This window comes from Eupeodes corollae, chromosome 1 (genome assembly GCF_945859685.1).
Source record: "Eupeodes corollae chromosome 1, idEupCoro1.1, whole genome shotgun sequence".
Taxonomy (NCBI): Eukaryota; Metazoa; Arthropoda; class Insecta; order Diptera; family Syrphidae; genus Eupeodes; species Eupeodes corollae.
In genome coordinates this window covers 239,095,162-239,113,942 of record NC_079147.1, presented here as the reverse complement: position 1 = coordinate 239,113,942, position 18,781 = coordinate 239,095,162, and the positions used below count along the sequence as shown (strand labels likewise).

General features: G+C 34.7%; 2 protein-coding genes across 2 annotated transcripts in view; one reads left to right on the top strand and one right to left on the bottom strand.

Annotated features, from left to right (window-relative positions):
* Positions 1-2,162: 2,162 nt before the first annotated feature.
* LOC129949346 (uncharacterized) lies at positions 2,163-3,779 on the bottom strand. The gene has a single exon (XM_056060750.1). It carries the CDS (start codon positions 3,777-3,779, stop codon positions 2,163-2,165), a length of 1,617 nt encoding a protein of 538 aa, XP_055916725.1.
* Positions 3,780-6,658: 2,879 nt separating this feature from the next.
* LOC129949337 (nephrin) overlaps positions 6,659-18,781 on the top strand; it is a 138,314-nt gene continuing 126,191 nt past the window's right edge. Inside the window, exons 1-2 of the mRNA XM_056060738.1 lie at positions 6,659-6,740; positions 7,992-8,144. Coding sequence (XP_055916713.1) covers positions 6,659-6,740; positions 7,992-8,144 — 235 coding nt within the window. The remainder of the gene's footprint in view (positions 6,741-7,991; positions 8,145-18,781) is intronic.

Sequence of the window (18,781 nt, the reverse complement as noted above, 5' to 3'; positions counted from 1 at the left end):
TTAATAGGTGTATCGTTAAATTTTATTAGTAACTAATCATTTAAATGGAAATAAGCATTTCATAAGGAGCAACTTCTTTTTTGAAAACAATGAAACGAAACGAAAAAATATTCGAAGGTTTTCATTGCATATTATGATTATTTCTTCAAAGATTTGGTGGTGTGTGTTAAACTGGGAAGAAAGTACCAAAGAAAGCGATAGGAAAACCTCATTTGCCTTCTATATACATGAAGCAGTATTCAGAGGACTTTGAGGATTGTATGGCCGAATATTTTTAAAGGCAAAACAAAGTCCTTCTGCAACTGGGCAGGGACCAATTGTCATTATTGATAGGTTTCCTAAATCGTCATAACTCATTGGAAGCACCCACATAAATTTAATGGGTATCAGGTCATCCGATATATTTAGAGGATGTGAGGACGAAAAAGATGCCCAAGCCTACCGAAAAGAATTTTTTGATGAGTTAAAGACATTCTTAAATATTCCCAGAAATGTGAATGGATCAAGAAGGCCTTCCAACCTCAATTCTTACCAACCAATCCAATGAAATGCATGTGAGTGATATTTTCGGCCTTTACGCCATTAAACGTTCTAAACGATGCCCAATTCTTGAGAACGCCGCAGCCTTAGAATGTACTAATATGAATCGTATGCTAGAAACGCCTGAACGATAGCGATATTTTCAACATTTCGACTAACCTGTTGTCTTACCACTTCAACATCACACAAAGAATATGTGCAGTCAAATTTTTGCACTTTAAGTTGCTGTGGCCGACTCCAAATATCGGTTTAATTTGCAGACGTTGTTCGTTCTTGTTTTTAACCATGATAAAAATGTTGAGCGCTAATGGCAGTTCGATGATAAGTGAAAGGGTGCGTTCACAAATTACATTCAAATAAGTCAAGTCGTTATTAGAAAACTCGATATGCTTATCATATTATAAACTTTAATTTAAAAACGAGAGTAGCTCGCTTGAGCTTAACCTTGATTATTTTTAACCTTAGCACCTTGGTTGTTTAATAAGTAAGTAAGTAAGTAATTCATTTATTGATTTTATAAAGTAATAACATGATTATTACAAAAATTAATTTATAAGCTATGGCATTGCCGTCAGCTCAGTTGGCAATAATATTTTAACAATTTAATTTCTTTTTTTTTTTTTTTTTGGTTTAAGAAGTTTACATTACAATTTTGTTTTAATCAAATTCAGTTATCAATAACATTCTATAATTATATGCACTTTTTAAGAATAAATAAAGATTTTTCCAGTTCGGGCCATTTAGCAAATTAACTGTTTCTTGCACCGTTAAATATTTAGCTCCTAAATATTGTTGTCTTTGTACTGCATAAATTGGGCACACTCCAATAAAGTGAAAGCAGTCCTCTTTTGATTTGAGGTTACACAATGTGCAAAACCGATCAAAACTTCCATTATATGGTGCACCGTTTAGCCCAAGGACCTCGCATCTAGTTTTAAATATTAAAGAGATTTGTTGGTAACTATGCGAATCAGAAAAATAGTTATCAGCTTCTAGATTATAGTTGAGTTTTGAGTACAAGAATCTGCTATCCGACTGCTGGGCTTCCGCTACAAGCAACGCTCTCTGATTATCTTCAAACTTTTGTATTGTACGATACAACCGATCTTTTATTGTTATTCTATCGCCGGGAATTATGTTGGTATTTTCTCCATAGACTTCGCCAAGATTTCGCCATTTCTCCATCCACCAATCTTTATTTCGGATTTCATACTGTAGCATTTTCCATACGAGTCGTGATTCGGGGAAGTCGAGTACTTTTAGAATATAGTCGGCTTGTGTTTTAAGAGTACTAGTAAAAATTTTGGGTAAACCTGTTTCTAAGTAAATAGCATAATTTGGAGTTTTTATTGGTAGGTTGAACAATTTTTTGATGAAACTTCTTTGCAGCTTTTCCATTTCTTCAAATTCATCAGTTCCCCATACTTCTGCAGCGTAACACAATGTCGATTTAACGACTGAATCAAAGATTTTGTACTTTGTTGACAGACTAACGTGTTCATTGAACAAAACATTTTTCCAAGTAGAGTTTATAAGTTTCTGGCAAGTTTTAGTTTTTTCTTCAAAATGTGTTTTGAAATCAAGTGTTGTATTAAGCTTTACTCCCAAATAAGTATATTCTCTCACAACATCAAGACGTTAGTTCCCAAGAACCAATTATAGTTTTGTGTTGGGTTACCCCGATTATTTCTTGAGAAAACCATTACCTTCGATTTATCTGTGTTAATGATAAGTCCCCACTTCTCACAGAATGAAACAAGGCGGTTTATCATCAATTGTAGATTTTGCGGATTTTCAGATAAAATTACCAAATCATCGGCGTACAAAAGAACATTTACTATGGTGCCTGCAATTCTGTCAGTCACAACATCGTTTATAAAAAGTGCAAATAACAATGCACTAAGTGGGCATCCCTGCTTCACACCACTATCTGTTTCAAACCAATCCGATATATTGTTTCCATCCCAAACAGCAGCATTAGTTCCACAATACATTTCTTTGATGATCTGAATGAATTTGGTAGAAAGTCCGATTTGCGATAACTTGTACAAAAGCGCGTTTCTATGAATGAGATCGAAAGCCGCCTTAAAATCTACAAAAAGTGCGTACACCTTTTTGTTTCTCGCTTGAAAACCTTTCACTATTGCAATTAGACTAAAAATGTGGTCGATAGTCGAGTAGTTTTTTCTGAATCCTGCCTGTAGTTCGGTCATGGTGTTGTTTTCATCAATCCATTTTTCAAGTCTAGCGACTAGAATTCCACAAAAGAGTTTGCCAATGGTGTTCATAAACGATATGCCACGGTAGTTTTCGGCTTTATCTAAAGCGCTTTTTTTGTGTATGGGGAAGATTACAGAGTTTTTAAAAGATTTTGGTACAATAGAGTTCAAAAAAATGTTGTCATACAATTTTTTGAGGTGCAACAGAAATACTGGCGTAGCATTTTTAAAAAATTCGTACGGGATACCATCTTCTCCCGGTGCTAATATTTTAATATTTGCAAGTTGAATAGCTTTGTTGTTTTCCCAGTTGATTTTCTTCACACGACACATATTTTTATAAGAGGTGTTGGCTTCAGCATACCATTTCTTTAAAACTTCGGAATCTGTTTCTCTCCATGCGTGTAATAGAGCAAAGGATTTCTTACGGAACTTCGAGCATTCGGAGTCAAACCACTTTTGCTTGTAAAATTTTTCTCCAGTTGTCATTTTAATTGAAGAAGAACTCCTAATGCATGATATTACTTGCGAAGAGTATTCTTCTACCGACTCTGTGTTCAACACCGTATTTGAAAAAAAGTTGTCTATAGCTTCATGGTATATATTTATTTTTTGTATTTTCCAGTTCATTCTTGGAAGCAAATTAAGAGTTTTTTCGTTTCTTATAGCATTATTAGTCCATTCAATAACTATAGGTAAATGATCGGAATAAGTTTTTGTTTGAACTTCAAACTTGGTTATAAGATCTACCCAGTCGTTATTTACTGCACAATAGTCTATCACAGATTTGCCTTGACCTCCAATGAAAGTATAATGACCTTCTCGATCCCCTTCGGTGCAACCATTTAGAATACATAAATCATAGTTTTGAAGAATATCAAGAAGTTTTGTTCCATTTTGATTGTAGACGGTATCTTTGGATGTGCGGTTGTTATAAATGTTGGTAAGGTTTGTTTCTTGTAAGACAGTAGTTGCCGTCTGCATGTTTCCTATCATTGCGTTTAAATCTCCAATTACCATTACGTTTTTACTCGATAAGTGAAATAGTACATTATTTAATTCTTCAGCATCTTCGATCCAGTTATTGCAGTTGATATAAAAAGGTACTATAAACATATTATTCTGTAGTAAATGTTTAACGACAGTATATCCGCATATGTCCACAAAGTCGTATGTTTTTAAGAGTGAAGTTCTGATCCCAAAAAGATTTCCGCCGCTTGCCCGGCCTTTCTTAGCTGTACGTGTTGCTGCTACCCAATGTAATTTATATTGACTAAAGTAGTAGTAGTAGAATAAAAAAAAGATTTGAAAACTTTGTACATATTTAAAAAAATCTACATATAATAATTTATTATTTAAACCTGATATATTATAAGATAAAATATTTTGTAAACTAATAATACTTGAGCTGACGGTTTTTTCATATCAATGTTGAATACTACTATTTCTACTACTTTCTGCTCCGTTCGAAGAAGTTGCCATCACTGATGTTATTTTGCTATTTGCTTGTTGGCTGTTTGACATCAATGTCAGTTTGACAGCTTCGAAATTCAGTTCTCCAAACATTTTTATTAGCACCTGTTCTCCATCATTATTGTTGTGAATTAATTTATTGTTATTTGTTAAATAAAATATATCCTTTCCAATAACTAAAGCATTGTTTTTTAATAAAATTGGTGCATTGGGTTGTTTAGATTTAATAACCTTTCTATAACTTAACAGAATCCGTCGTTTGTGCTGTAGTTGTTTGGTTAGGTCGCGCTGGATATAGCAACTTGTGCCTTTCAACTTTGTTGCATTTTTAAGCATTCTCGTTGCAAAGAAACTTGAGCCAGTGGATAGTTTCAATTTAGTGATGGATTGATTTTCGCTTAATTTAATAGCTGGTGGCATTTCGTGTTTATCCTGTGTACCAAGCAAAAGGTCAACTATGCCATCAACTGTTTTTTGTACGTCAATGTCGTTTTTAGGGATGGTTAGAATAACATTACTTGCCTTTAGTTCCCGGTTTTGTAATTCTAGTTCCATTTCTAAATTATTGCAACGGGCTTCAATATGTTGGACTTTTGTTGTTAACTCTTCATTTTGTTTTTTTTTAATGCGGTTATCTCAGATGACAAGGTTTGGAGGTCATCCTTTGTGGCAAGGTTAACGAGCTTTGTTGTAATCTTCGAATCGATTGAACCATCAATGATTGATTTTATTTTAATTAAATCTGAATCAGAAATTGGCATTTTTGTTGAGGATTTAAATATTTTTGCGGCTGGTTTTGAATTTTCTTCTGAGCTAGATAGGTTCGAGTCTTTAGGTGGCGTTTGACAGCTCTTTCTTTTTTTATCGCTCATAGGACTTTACAAAATTTTACAGCACTCAAATATTTGGGTTTTTTCTTAAATAATTAAGATTTACCTGGTGTAAATGTATTTATCAATAAAATTGGGTTGAAAAAATGAATTTTTTGTTTTTATTTTTCAAAAAAAGAAATAAATTTGTATTTGATTTTAAATAGAGCAAAAATAATCACAACCGTTTACTTGCACAGCGTTGCCAGCGTTGTTTAATAATTTTGGTACATTAATTTACTTACTTTCTTACTTAAGGTGGTGCTACAGTCCTGTGTGAGCTTGGTCCTCACCCAACAAACTTCTCCATCTAAATCGGTTCCTACCGAGATGTCTCCAATTTCGCGCACCAAGTTGGGTGAGGTCCCTTTTCCCACCTGATCCGCGGTCTTCCTCTACTGCGCTGTCATGTGGGTGTGGATTCGAAGACTTTCCGGGCCGGAGCATTGGTTTCCATGTGCTCTACGTGACCCAGCCATCTTAGTCGTTGGACTTTTACCCTTATGGCTAAGTTCTCCACTCCCCTTCCATGCATACAAAACGTAGATCGCACGAAAAACTTTTCTCTCGCAACGATTCTAGGTGCTTTCTTCCACTCTTGTCGTTAATCAGACAGCATATAATAAAATTCAAAAACACAGTAAAAAGTTTACGTAAATAATGACGGAAAGACAAACATACTTCGGCTTCGACTGACGTTTACGAGTTCAGCCATAGGAATTCAATGCATGCTTTCACAATGCAGCTTTGGCCTCACGTTTCGTTTGACAGTCTTGGGGAAAAGAACGTAATGTTATGTAATGTGACTCCAAACGGAAGCTCTAATTTGCTGAACATTTGATTTGCTTGCAAACTCAACAGACAGAAGTGCCATTTTAGAAATGTAACGCAAATGAAGCTGAAGTGTGTTTGTTTTTTCAGCCATAACGTTCCTCTTTTTTAAACAATATATATTAAGAAATTGGTTTGTGTATTTAAACCAGCTAATCAAATACACGAACCATTTCTTTCGATAACTAAGGACGTTTTCCATGGGTAATATAAATCAATTTAAAGTTGATCTAGATCTGTAAAAACACAAATTTTGCCTGCTTATGCATTCCATGGGACACAATTATTTTTGTTTTTTACATATAAAAAACGATTCTAACTTTGTTCCATGCGCCACGAAAAATAATCAAACTGACCCACGAAAAACTCCATAAGTTTCGTATTATTTCATACCTTTTGGGACAAGTATGTTCTTACTTTATAAGCGGTCTTAACATGAGCTAAGCCAAAGGAATTATTGTGTGATATGTTTCTGTGTGCCGTGTGAACGTAGCACATCTCATTCCATACCTTAGGGACAACTCATACCGAAAACAAAACTCATACCAAGAAAAATGTTACACGGTTAACCGAATATCTATGGTTTGTTTCTTTGACCCAAAATTAAAAACGGTTCGTTCAATTTCATAATTAAAATTAATTTTTATTTTCTAAACAAATTTTGTCCCGCGTGGTTCACTAGTTTTGTTTGTTCAAGTCAAGCATTCATTGACCTTTTCACTAAACATGATTTCTGATGAAGTTTATCGTATGTTCCCTTTCGCCCAACAGAGTTTATCCAGCGAATATACGCCTCGCAATGGGCTTTGTAAAAAGAACAAAATCAGTTAAATTGTGTATAGGTCAATAACGACGAAAAATTCGTCAAGTTGTGTTCTGTGCTTCGACCTCTATTCTTTAGTTGAGAAGCCCATGCCTATTAGTGGGAGATATTATGTATACGCTCTGTGTCACGCTGTCCTATAGTCGGTTCTATTAATTAAAGCCTTGTTAAAGTACTTTTGTAAACTCTCCAAAGCAAATGAAACTATTTTCTGTAACGCCAACCTTTGAATTGAAGTTTTTCCCAATCCGCCTTTGCCACTTCGTAACAAATAATCTGATATCTTTGTGCAGTATTCTTCTCAGGCTAGTGGAATATATTCGGTAAAAATACCTTTTCAATAACGCAATGTTTGGGCTTCATAAAAACTCATTTTGGAAATTAGTTTGTGGCTCTTTTACTCACTCTCTTACTCACTGTTTGTCTAGATTTCGGGAACCCGTTTTAAGTGCCAACATAACCTTTATAAGTGTCAATATTATCTATCATTTGTTTCAAACTATCCTGATATTTAAATAAAACTCTACACTATATGTAACGTGTTGGTTATCTGCGTTATTTTAAACTAGTCGTTCATGTCTTCTCTTTGGCATTGTTATCAACTCTAAAAAAGTTAAAGTTTACTTTAATAGATTGTTCCTCTAAACCGCTGAAGGCTTTTGAACCTGCTCTTATATTTCTTCAAATATTAGATTTTGTATTCCTTTATTTTAATTATCAACTTTGACACTACTAAGCTGTTCAAAGCAAACCATTATAATTCTTCAAACCTTAAAGCAACACTTTGTGTGCCACATGGGCGAGCTTTAGGTCCTTTACTATTTCTAAAAGATCAAAAACTCAATAATTCTTATCAATTTTTTTTGTGTAATCCTTATTGTTTACCACAGACTTTACCTTTATAACGTTAATCCTGATGTTGAAGCTTATTAAACAAATTTTAATATCATCACAGCTAAATGGCCCTAACCAACTTTACAAGTCCCTCTCAATATTAATAAAATTTTCGTAGTATGCCTCTATTTTCGTTTATCAAGCTTGAATCCCCTTCAAAAGCATTTAGCCCGTCGTTGTCGTCGTCTGGATTGAAGATTGATTTCTAAAGCGTTTTATCCTTCATTCCTCTTTTTTAATTTCCGGCGACCGAAATATCAAACTCAAATTTAAATATAAATAAAAAAAATAAAAATAAACGAACTCTTTTTGATTTTGTTGTTTCTTCTTGTGTCATTTCAGCACCACCATCATCAATCGAAATACAGGGACATGCACATAACTCTAAAGTAGAAGTAAGAGAAAATAAGGAACTGACATTAAAATGTACCGTATCCAGTGCCAAACCAGCATCACAAATTGTATGGTACCGTGGAAATATTGAGTATAAGACAGGTAAGCATACATATACATATATACGTTACGTAAAAATGTTGTTGTACCTGCGGGTATGCCTGACGTTGTGGATGACGACGAGGACGAGGACAACTGTGATAAGGACGACAAACAGGTATATCGTAGATACATATATAAAGGATATTCGCTTAAGCTTGGGATTGTGATGTGAAAGGAGGAGACTGAGGTATCTACTTTACCTACATTATATTTAGAAGTGATGTATAAGACGTTAAAAGCATCGCTTGTAGCATAAAATGCAAAGCCACAGACATTCTCGCAATATCATCGGCACCAATAGCAATAGCACCGCATATCCCATCATCCAGGTGCAGCAGCGGCGCTGCGCGGCGCGGTGTGTCGTAGCAATGGCAGTTGCAGCACCAGCAGACATTCAGGCATATTACCGTGGTTAACAGCATTTATAGTGGAACATGACATTATATTTGAAATAATACTTAATGGCGAAGATTGTGTTATAGTAGATACACTCGGGTGCATTATTGCACAGCCTGCACTTCAGTTTTAATTGTCCTTAAAAGCAATATCATTTTTAAAAAAAATATAGAAAAACTAATGGCTTTTGAAAAGCAGCTCTTTTTGAAGAAAAAACCCACGATTATGAAAAACAAATTAAATTTGTTTCAAATTCTGTCTATGTTAATAAGTGTTACAGCAAGAATTCAATTTTCAAAAACATAGTGTTAGAGACCCCTTGAAATTATCAATTTGTACAGATTTTTAGATAGTAAATGTTTTTAAAGTAGTTAGTAATCTCTTAAAGCCTAAAAACAAAGGGTCCTTTATTCGTACACTTTATATACAAAACTAATGGTATTAGGTACTTTCTTTATATTGCCAATAAAAAGCCAGTACGGCTTTTACAGCAATAGGTCCACTAGTCATCTGATTGTTCATCTCATCAAACTGTGGAGCGAATCCTTACATCGTGTTGATATTTCAAAAGTATTTGAAAGGAGTTGCTACAGTCTCTCTTTTCCTAAATACGTACCTTCAGTTTCCATGAATTCCTCCTTGATTGAATTAGTTATTACATTTCGGATCCGAAAACTACATTATACATGCTGGTGTTCTGCAGGGCTCTGTCCTGTCTCCAACACTCTTTCTCATTTTTATTAATGATCTCCTGTCTGCGACTTTTAATCTAAATTATTGTTTCGCTGACGATAGTATTCTTAGCTTTTCATATTCGTTTTAAGAATTACATCCCTCTTCTTCGGATGTGAAACTGCAACGACAAATTACGCTAACCTCATTAAACTCTGACCTTAATAGCATTTTACAATGGGGAATACAAAATAACGTGGAATTTAATACTTCGTAAACCCCTTGTCATTATTCATGGATGACATTTGAATCAATGAGGCTGAAGATCTCAATGTTCTTGGTATGTATATCATCAGTGATCCTTGTGGAACGATCAAATACTCAAGAATACCGCAAGATGTTTGGGTTTCCTAAGGCGCTGAAAGAAAAGTGGTCTCAGTCCGATCTAGCTGTTATCTACAAGGCTTGTGTATAAATACCATCTTTAGGCTAATGCTCCTGCAGTTTAATAAAGCCTTTTGGACAGTATTTATTGTAGTGAATTTAAATCGATTGTTAAAAAAAAAAATCATCATTAATTCATTTACGTCGTTTGAACATAAAGTCGTAAAGTTCCTTGTCTCACCCTTTCTTTACTTTTTACAGCTGCATTACTCCCGTTAAATAGTTCAACCGTAAAACTTGCTGTTCTAAGAATGCTAATCAGTATACTCTCGAGCCTAAATTTGGTCGTACTTTGAAGTACAGAGATTTATTCTTTAGCGGTACACCGCGAATGTGGAATGCCTTACCACACTCTATCTTTCTCAGTCATTACAATATTCACTATTACTAATGCTGACACTATGCGTCCGCAAAACAAAGGCAATACTGTCCTATTAAGTGTGCTTCTTATAAAAATACGGGCTTAACATAGGTTAATACAGCAAAAATATAGGTTTTTTACATATTTCTATGGTTCTTCCACAAAAGAAAACCATGAGTTCCTGAGTTATTTCTTAGTCAAAAACTTACAAGGATTTTATTAAAACCTAATTTGTAAAATGACTGGTGTTGAATATGATTGTATGATATTTTTTGGATTTTGACTGTTCAAAAAATACACTTAAAAACCTGACTTTCAAAAATGTCAACATAAATTATTTTCATTTAAGAATCACTCACCGTTTCATCTAAAAACTTTATAGTTAATTTTTTAATTGACATTTTTACTTTACCTCTAAAGATTTTGTGTGCACTTTTGAAACTTGCAATTTAGAAGACATTTGCAAGAAAATAAAAATGTTTCTCAAGATCTCCGTTCCAAAGAATTGCGGAAAATGCCAATTTCAGTACGTGAGTAGTTAATACTGTACGGGACTTCGACTGAAAACCGAGCAATTATGGCAAATCCCTTGGCAGTACTCGTGGCGTAATGTTTAGTGCGTTGGACTGTAATGCCCGAAGTCTTGACCTTGAGTTCATCCCTTCCTTTGCCATCTAAAGACTTTCACGGGTAGTGGCTCTTGCGATTAATTGGCAAATCCTCCAAGAGAAATTCTTGTCTTGAAACGTGTTTTCTCCAATTAACCTTTCAGATTCGGCTTAAAATTGTAGGTCCCCTCCATCCCTGAGAACGTTATCGTACACAGGAATGGTTGAGAGTTGTATGTCGCTAGACTCTAGTTGCTAGACTCAACGAACTGTTACGCTATTCAATTTATTTTTTATGGAAAATGCTCCAAGGGAGTTATTGTCATGGAAAGAGTTTCAAAACACTGTTCAGGAATGCATTAAAATTGGAAGTTCAAAATGATAAAAAAACTGTTTTTGAGATTAAAAAAGATCTACAATGTTTTTGAGATTAAAAAAGATCTACAATATGAAAAATTCTATCTTATTTTTCATATACAAAAAAAATGTCTTGGTTCTGTATTCCTTTAAACATTTTAACCTACAAAATGTGTTTTTATTTATGAGTTGAATTCTAAAATTCAATTATTAAATTTTTTTTTATTTCTTAAAAAGTGAATTTAAATATCCAGAAAAATATGAGTTCCTAAAACCCTGATACGAAAATGTATTAATAACAACTCTTGAATGTAATTGATCCTCTTTCCCCGCAGAATTTATCCTGATTTAGTACATTTGTATTATCCTTTATTTTGTATGTGTTCTCCTTATGTTCAATTTCTGACAACATATACAAAATAAACTAATATCTGATGAATGCTTCACCATCGCTCGTAAAGAATTAAAACCCGCTGCACTACAAAACAGTGAACTCAAGTTCTGATGTTGGCCCTAATATCCAGAAAAATTGTCCCGCATTATAGTCTTTTAGTCTTTTAACACCTGCAAAATCTACTCTATGTATAATAATTGAAAACAAGAAGGGTTAAGAACTACGAAAAAAAAGATAGAATTTTATTAGTGCAAAGAAGACAGGCTTTAGCACTTCAAAAATAAAAAGGTTTAGGCGTTTTTTTATTTTGCACTCGAGTGTAATATTATATCGAATGAATGCATACATACTTTTATCCTCGTTCCTTGTTGCTACGTCGCGTCGCCGTCGTCGTCGTCGGTCGTCATCGTTGGTCTTAGTGAAACCCAACCAACACTCACCTCCTTTAACATCACACATATCCTTTATGGAACGCGTTGTATCTCATATGTGTCATGAATGCTAGTGACAGAAATTCAATCGGATATTCGTCTATACCACTTGTCAACATAAGAGGCTTTGCACTTCTATACAAGAATATAAGTGTACTATATTCCTTCTGGATGTATCTTCATTACATACATATAATATCCTTCGTTTCGTCCTGATTTGTGTTGTTTAGGAATATATTCTCCATTCGTATACGTAAACAGCATTGAACAAAATTATAGGAACATGACTAAATTTTTGGTTAATTATGTTTTTAGCATTTGTGGAAGACAACAAATTCCAAATAATTTTATGGTAAATAAATTAAATTAATCTGTGATTCTTAAAAAGTAATATTGCTTGTCAAAATTTAGGAGTTCATTTGCTGCAAGCTTCATAAATGGCTTTCCAAAAATAGGAAGTAATGCCTTCCTATTACACATAGTTGTATTTGAAAAAGTATACATTTCATGTTAAGAGGAATAATTTTTAAATCAATCCCAGGTTAAAAATTAATAATATTAAACACAAACCATAAATAAAAGCATCTGTACTTAAGGCTCGCAAAGCGTCGCTGCATAAAAGGACGAGAGCTGCTCATGAGCTCTGTGAGTAGAAGGGCCGAGAGTAGCACCGACTTCTCAAAAGGAAAAAAAGAGAGCATGAGAAGCGTGCGGTCGAAGAAGTTGAGAAGTGAAACGAAATTCACAAGTCCATAAACCTAGAACCGTAGGCTGCAAAGATGAAAATGGAAAAATTATAGTGGAACCGCAGTCAATGCTGAGGATATCGAAGGCCAACTTCGGCAGACTGTATAACGGCGACACCGAACCGAATTCCGATGTCAGGCAGGATGATCGATTCAACATACATGACGAAAGCCAACAATCCTGTCCTCCTGACTTAGACGAAGTAAAGATTGTCATATCTAAGCTGAAATCTAATAAAGCAGCTAGAGATAAGTTGGTTAAGAGCATGCACCAATTTATTTGTAAAATATGGTTGGAAGAAACCTTGCTCGATCAATGGAACCTCAGTATTGTTTGCCCGATGTAAAAAGGCGATCCTCTAAACTGCACCAACTAAAGAGGAATCAGTCTACTTAACATCGCTTACAAAATCTCGTCTGCCGTAATATGTGAACGTCTAAAGCCCATCGTCAACAACCTTATAGGTCCTTATCAATAGGGTTTTACCAGGATAGTCCACAGTCGATGAAATATTCAAATAACGCAGATCCTTTAAAAAACCCAAGAACAACAATTCGACACCCACTATCTTTTCATCGATTTCAAGGCCGCATATGACAGCATCTACAGGGACGAGCTGTATAGAGCCGTGTCGAGGTTTGGAATCCCTGTCAAACTGCTCCATAAAGCTTGGAATTCTATGCCAAAAAAGGTTTTAGACAAAGTGCTGCGCTGTCATGCGATTTTTTTAACATCGTACTTGAAAGAACAGTGCCGAGCTAACACGTCAACACTAGAGTCACTTTCTTTCAAAAGTCTGTCCAATTACTAGCATATGCTGATGCCATTGACATAATCGAAATAACTCAGCGCCATGTCAATGGAGCTTTTGTAAGTATTGAGGCAGAAGCGGCAAAAATGGGTTTACAGTTAGTGATCGCAAAACAAAGTACATGCTGTAGTCAAGAAAGGACTCACTAAACCAACGCCTTGGTCAAAACGTCACCTTCGACAGAGGTTACTTTGATGTAGTCTAACTATGCTCTGTTTTTAACGTAGAAAACAACACCAGCGCTGAGATCAATCGCAGAATAGCTCTTGCGAACCGCTGTTTCTTTGGGGTAAGAAAGAATTTGAGTGGAAAATTCCTCTTTTGAAGGACCAAAGTGTCGCTATATAAGACGGTGCAGAAGCATGGACAAAAGCGGATGAAAGCACCATGGGTCGTTTCAAGAGAAAAGTTCTTCGTGTGATCCACGTATGTATAGAAGAAGAGTGGTAGAGAAGATGGAACCACGAGCTGTTCGGGCTGTGCAGCGACGACGTAGACTTAGCCAGAAAAAGCCCAACGACTAAGATGGCTGAATTACGTAAAGCGAATGGAAACTAATGTTTCGGCTCCGAAAGCCTTCGAATCCTCACCCACAGAACAGCGCAATAGAGGAACTCCGCTAATCAGGTATCGCGCACAAGTAGAAAGCGACCTCACCTAACTTGGAGCGCGAAACTGGACACATCTAGCTAGAGAACGAGCTAGATGGAAAAGTTTGTTGAGTGAGGCCCTAGGCTACACAGAAATTTAGCGCCACCTTAAGTAAGTAAGTTCTCAAGACTCACCACATCAGTAAGCTGTGTTAAAAAGGTTGAAGATGTTCTTAGCGCTAATCCAGTTTTAGTCGGGATTTATCACAAATAATAAAGACCTAACAAGCGCATTCGAGAATTGGTCAAATAATCATTATAAAAACCAGCTTTATAACATAAGAACCACAAAATAGAATTAAACCAGCCAAGAATTAAATAAGCCTTTTAATTAGTCTTTGGGCTTATTAGTCCTGTTAGAATATCAGGTTTTTTCTCAAATCGAATCCAAAAACAGACCTATCATAAGATTCCCCAATCACACCAATCAAAAAACCAGGTAATATGATATATGTAATTCTTCACAGTCACGAGTACTTGAAACAGTTTTTGAAATTGAAACATTATCGGCTTAAACGATGTACTTAAAGTACCTAAACACAAACAGTAAATCGCTTATAAATAATAAAATGAAAAGTATAGGGCCCAAGTGGTTGCCTTGTGGAATTCCAGATTTAACTTTGAACTAGGTTGATTCGATTTTTGATTATTTATCGAACAGATAAAATTAAAACTATTAGATACAACTTTTTCTTAAACCCACCTTTCTTAATTGTAAAAGTTTGTCAAACGCTTTACTAAAGTCAATAATAATACAATTTAATATTCGCTTTATGTTTTGAAATGATACAATACAGTTTTTTGTTATGTACTTTTCTCATGGTTTTGACAGATCATTGGTTTAATAGGAAAGTCCCCTCAAAAGGTCTTAAAAGTATTTCCGGAGGGTCACGGATATTCTGTCAGTCACAATCGGCGGCCGGCGGTTTAGGTTGCTGCGCAAAATAAGAGTTAAGTTAAGTCTAACCGGAATTTTTGGAAGCTTTTTTAGGATAATTGTTCTTTGTTTTAGAAACCAATTCGAAGGTATAAGTGGTTTCGTGACTCAGAGAATATATGTCTTTGGACATCATGTTTTTATACTTTTCGGGAAAGATAACTACAAAAGTTCTTAACTTATTTTATTAAACCAAAGTTTTTTTGTAAACTAAGGAACTTGAAAAAACTCCTATTTTTAAAGCAACAATCAACAATTAATTGTACGAAAAGTAAGAAATGGACCGTTTTCGTCGGGCTCTTGTAGGGACTGATTCATAAATAATATATTCAAAGGGCTTAGTAAATTACAGATAATATAGCAATAAGTCTGTTATTTGTAACTCCTATTTAAATTTTTTGTTTTTTTGTGTATTGAAGGGATATAGCATTATTTTGAAATGTTAGATAACCAAAAATTGAGAAATGTTCCTATAATTTTGACCATAACTGTGGATACATATTTATATAGGTATAACACATAATCGTGTTCGTGTATTAAGTTCTCATCACCGCAAAACTTTATTATTAATCACACTCACTATATTCCGCCGCAGCACATTTCTTCGACTTGAGTCCTTGCTCATCCTGTTTTCTTGATGCTGATTACAGTGATGCTGATGGTGATGTAAGGTAAGAGTAGAGTAGGGATAGGAATATAGGAAAGGTACCTACCTACTTACTATACTTTACTTATGCGCTAAATGTGTTCATCTTTGTAATGAATGTAATGTTCATTTTTGGTACTTGACATACATATCAACATCTTTCTCTTTTGGGCCGGAAATGTTGAAAAGATTCATATAATTTTCTTTTTTTTTTCTTCTATATTTTCTTTGGATTTGTGTGTTTTGCTTTTCTTTTAATATGATTTCATTTCGTTTTTCTCTGCCTTGAAGCTACGATACGATATATGTAAGTTCCATAACCGCGAAGATGTGGGTGGTAGGGTTTGTGAGTAGTGTGGAGATGTCTTCAATAGAATTAAGAACAACAAGAAAAAAAGAAATCATTTCTTTCCCTTTGTGGATGTTTGATATTTAATGTATTATTTTTTCCTTCTAATTATGTTCCTGATTGTAGTTCTGGAAATTTCAGTTCATGATTTTTCTATTTGGATTCATAATATAAAAATGTATGTTTAGTACTTTAACACACAGCAATGAAATACAATTAACAGTACTGTATATAATAAACATTGAGTTGTAAACATAATTATAATATAACAAAAGTAAGCAATAGCAAAAATCAAAATAAATATCAGTGTACAATGAGTCGGTCGTTGGTTCGTGTAAGCATGAAGTGTACATATATTGGTGCGTGATGTTGGCATTTTCTATTTTCGAACAAACAGAACAAATTATGTTGCAATGTTATGCCTTCTTTGTTATGTATTTATGAAAAAAAAGTTGGATAACTTGGAAACTTTGGAAACGAAACATTTTCATTAGTTTCAAACAAAAGTTTTTCCTTTGAACTGTGTTATTGAATACAAATAATATTTAATATTAATATTTTTCAGATATGATGGATGAAAGTGTTAAATTGACAATTTACAAACTTCCTTTGGAATGAAGTTATTTGGTATTGGTCTGGTTTGTCGAAGTATACATTTCGATATTTCAAATACCTTTCTTTTCTTATAAGATGACCAATTAAACTGATTTTTTGAGCACAATGATTTTGTTTTGCCAAGTCTTCCAGGTTGTTAAAATTTGTTATTTTATTAATCAACAAACATAAAATGTTTCCCTTATATCGGACTTAGTTAACACAGTTGTCAATATATGCAGAAGGAACAAAGTTGGTACTATTGTCAAAAGAATTGTTCCTAATTACAACTCAAAATATTTATTAGTGTTTGAAATACGCATCGTTTTGCAAAAAGCTGAAAGTGCATGAATTTTCACGTTTTTTAATGTAAAAATGCGGTCAACAACGCAATCCCATTTTATTTATTATTATTATTCAGCCCTATCATGAATTCCGTCGTAATCGAAAATTTTTACGAATCCCGAAAAACTATATCATGAAATCCGTTCGTAGTGGAAAATCTCATTCAATTTGCATTACAATGGAATAGGACTGATTTTTATTACAAACGGATTGCTGCAAAAACATTTAAGGTTTAAGACCCTTGCTGGTGAGCAGGCCCTTTAGAAAAGAAGAGTTTTCATAATGGCGAAAGAGGTTCATAAAAGGCGTTAAAGACCCATATCCTTCAGCAACTAACGTTGCTGTCCTAAATCCGAATTCGACTTAAATCCACTCTAAAATGTAAGACTTGATATCATCTTTTGAAATTCGAAAAACTCCATTCATATTCAGACTTTTGAAACAGTTTTAATTCATGATAATTTTCCAAATCTGTAATTCCTATACTTTGGTTTAGTAAAAGTTTTTATTGTAGCCAAAATATTAGATTTTTTCTTCCTGAAACATATCGATAAATTATCAAAAATAGTTTTTAGTAAATCCAGCCATTTGGCTGTCAGAGTATTGGTCAAATAAATTATATCTAAATGTTAAGTACCTTTTGATTCATTATTCGTAGAGCGTACATCAATAGTCCCTCATTCCTTGAACGTATTTATTACATTTAATTATTGATGAAATTCTATTTTACGATTTGAAATAACAATGAAACCTCAAATATGTTCCTATTAACAAAATCAGATCAGATAAAAGGGCGCTATTTTTTTTAATCGTCATTATGTGAACGGTCATTTCGGAAACGTTCCCGGACATGATTTGACGTATTTTCCTTGTAGAAGATTTTGTATGTATTATTTCATTATTGCTTATTTCACATTCCTCTGTAAAGGAGATAGAATCACTCAACCTAGGCGACGCAGATCAAAAATTCTGCCTACCCGACCTCGAGGAAGTGAAGATAGCTACTCGTATATCTTAACTGAAGTCAAACAAAGCTTGTTGAAGCTGACGGAATCGCTGCCGAACTATTCAAAGCAGCAGGCGATGACTTGGTACGGAGCATGCACCAACTCATCTGCAAAATATGGTCGGAAGAAAGCATGCCCGATGAGTGGAATCTCAGCATAGTGTGCCCGATACATAAGAAAGGAGAACCTCTAAACTGCCCCAACTATAGATGCATCAGTCTCCTTAACATTGCGTATAAGATCCTCTCTGCCGTATTATGTGAACGTCTGAAGCCAATCGTCAAAAACCTGATTGGTCCTTATCAGTGTGGCTTCAGACCAGGAAAGTCCACTATCGACCAAATATTCACACTACGGCAGATCTTGGAAAAAACCCAGGAGCTTCAAATCGATACCCACCATCTCTTTATCGATTTTAAAGCCGCGTATGTCAGCATCTATAGGGAAGAGCTCTACAGAGCAATGTCTAGTTTTGGCATCCCTGTCAAACTTATCCGTTTGTGCAGAATGACGATGGAGGATGCACGCTGCTCTATCAAGGTCGGAAAAGATCTTACCGATGCATTTGATGTCAAAAAGATTTTAGACAAGGCGATGCACTGTCATGCGACTTCTTCAATATCGTTCTGGAAAGAATTGTGCAAAACTCCAATCCAATTATTCGGATACGCAGATGATATTGATATAATTGGAAGATCAAAGCGTGATGTCAGTCGAGCGTTTTTGAGCATTGCGACGGAAGCGAAGAAGATGGGTTTAGTGGACAATGAGGGCAAGACCAAGTATATGCTGTCATCAAAAAAGGACACTGAACGACGACGTCTTGGACAAAACGTCACTATGGACAGCTATAACTTTGAGGTAGTTAAGGACTTTGTCTACCTAGGC

Excerpts from the sequence above, each read along its gene's own strand:
- LOC129949346 (XM_056060750.1), bottom strand. The coding sequence starts at position 3,779 with ATGGTAATTGGAGATTTAAACGCAATGATAGGAAACATGCAGACGGCA.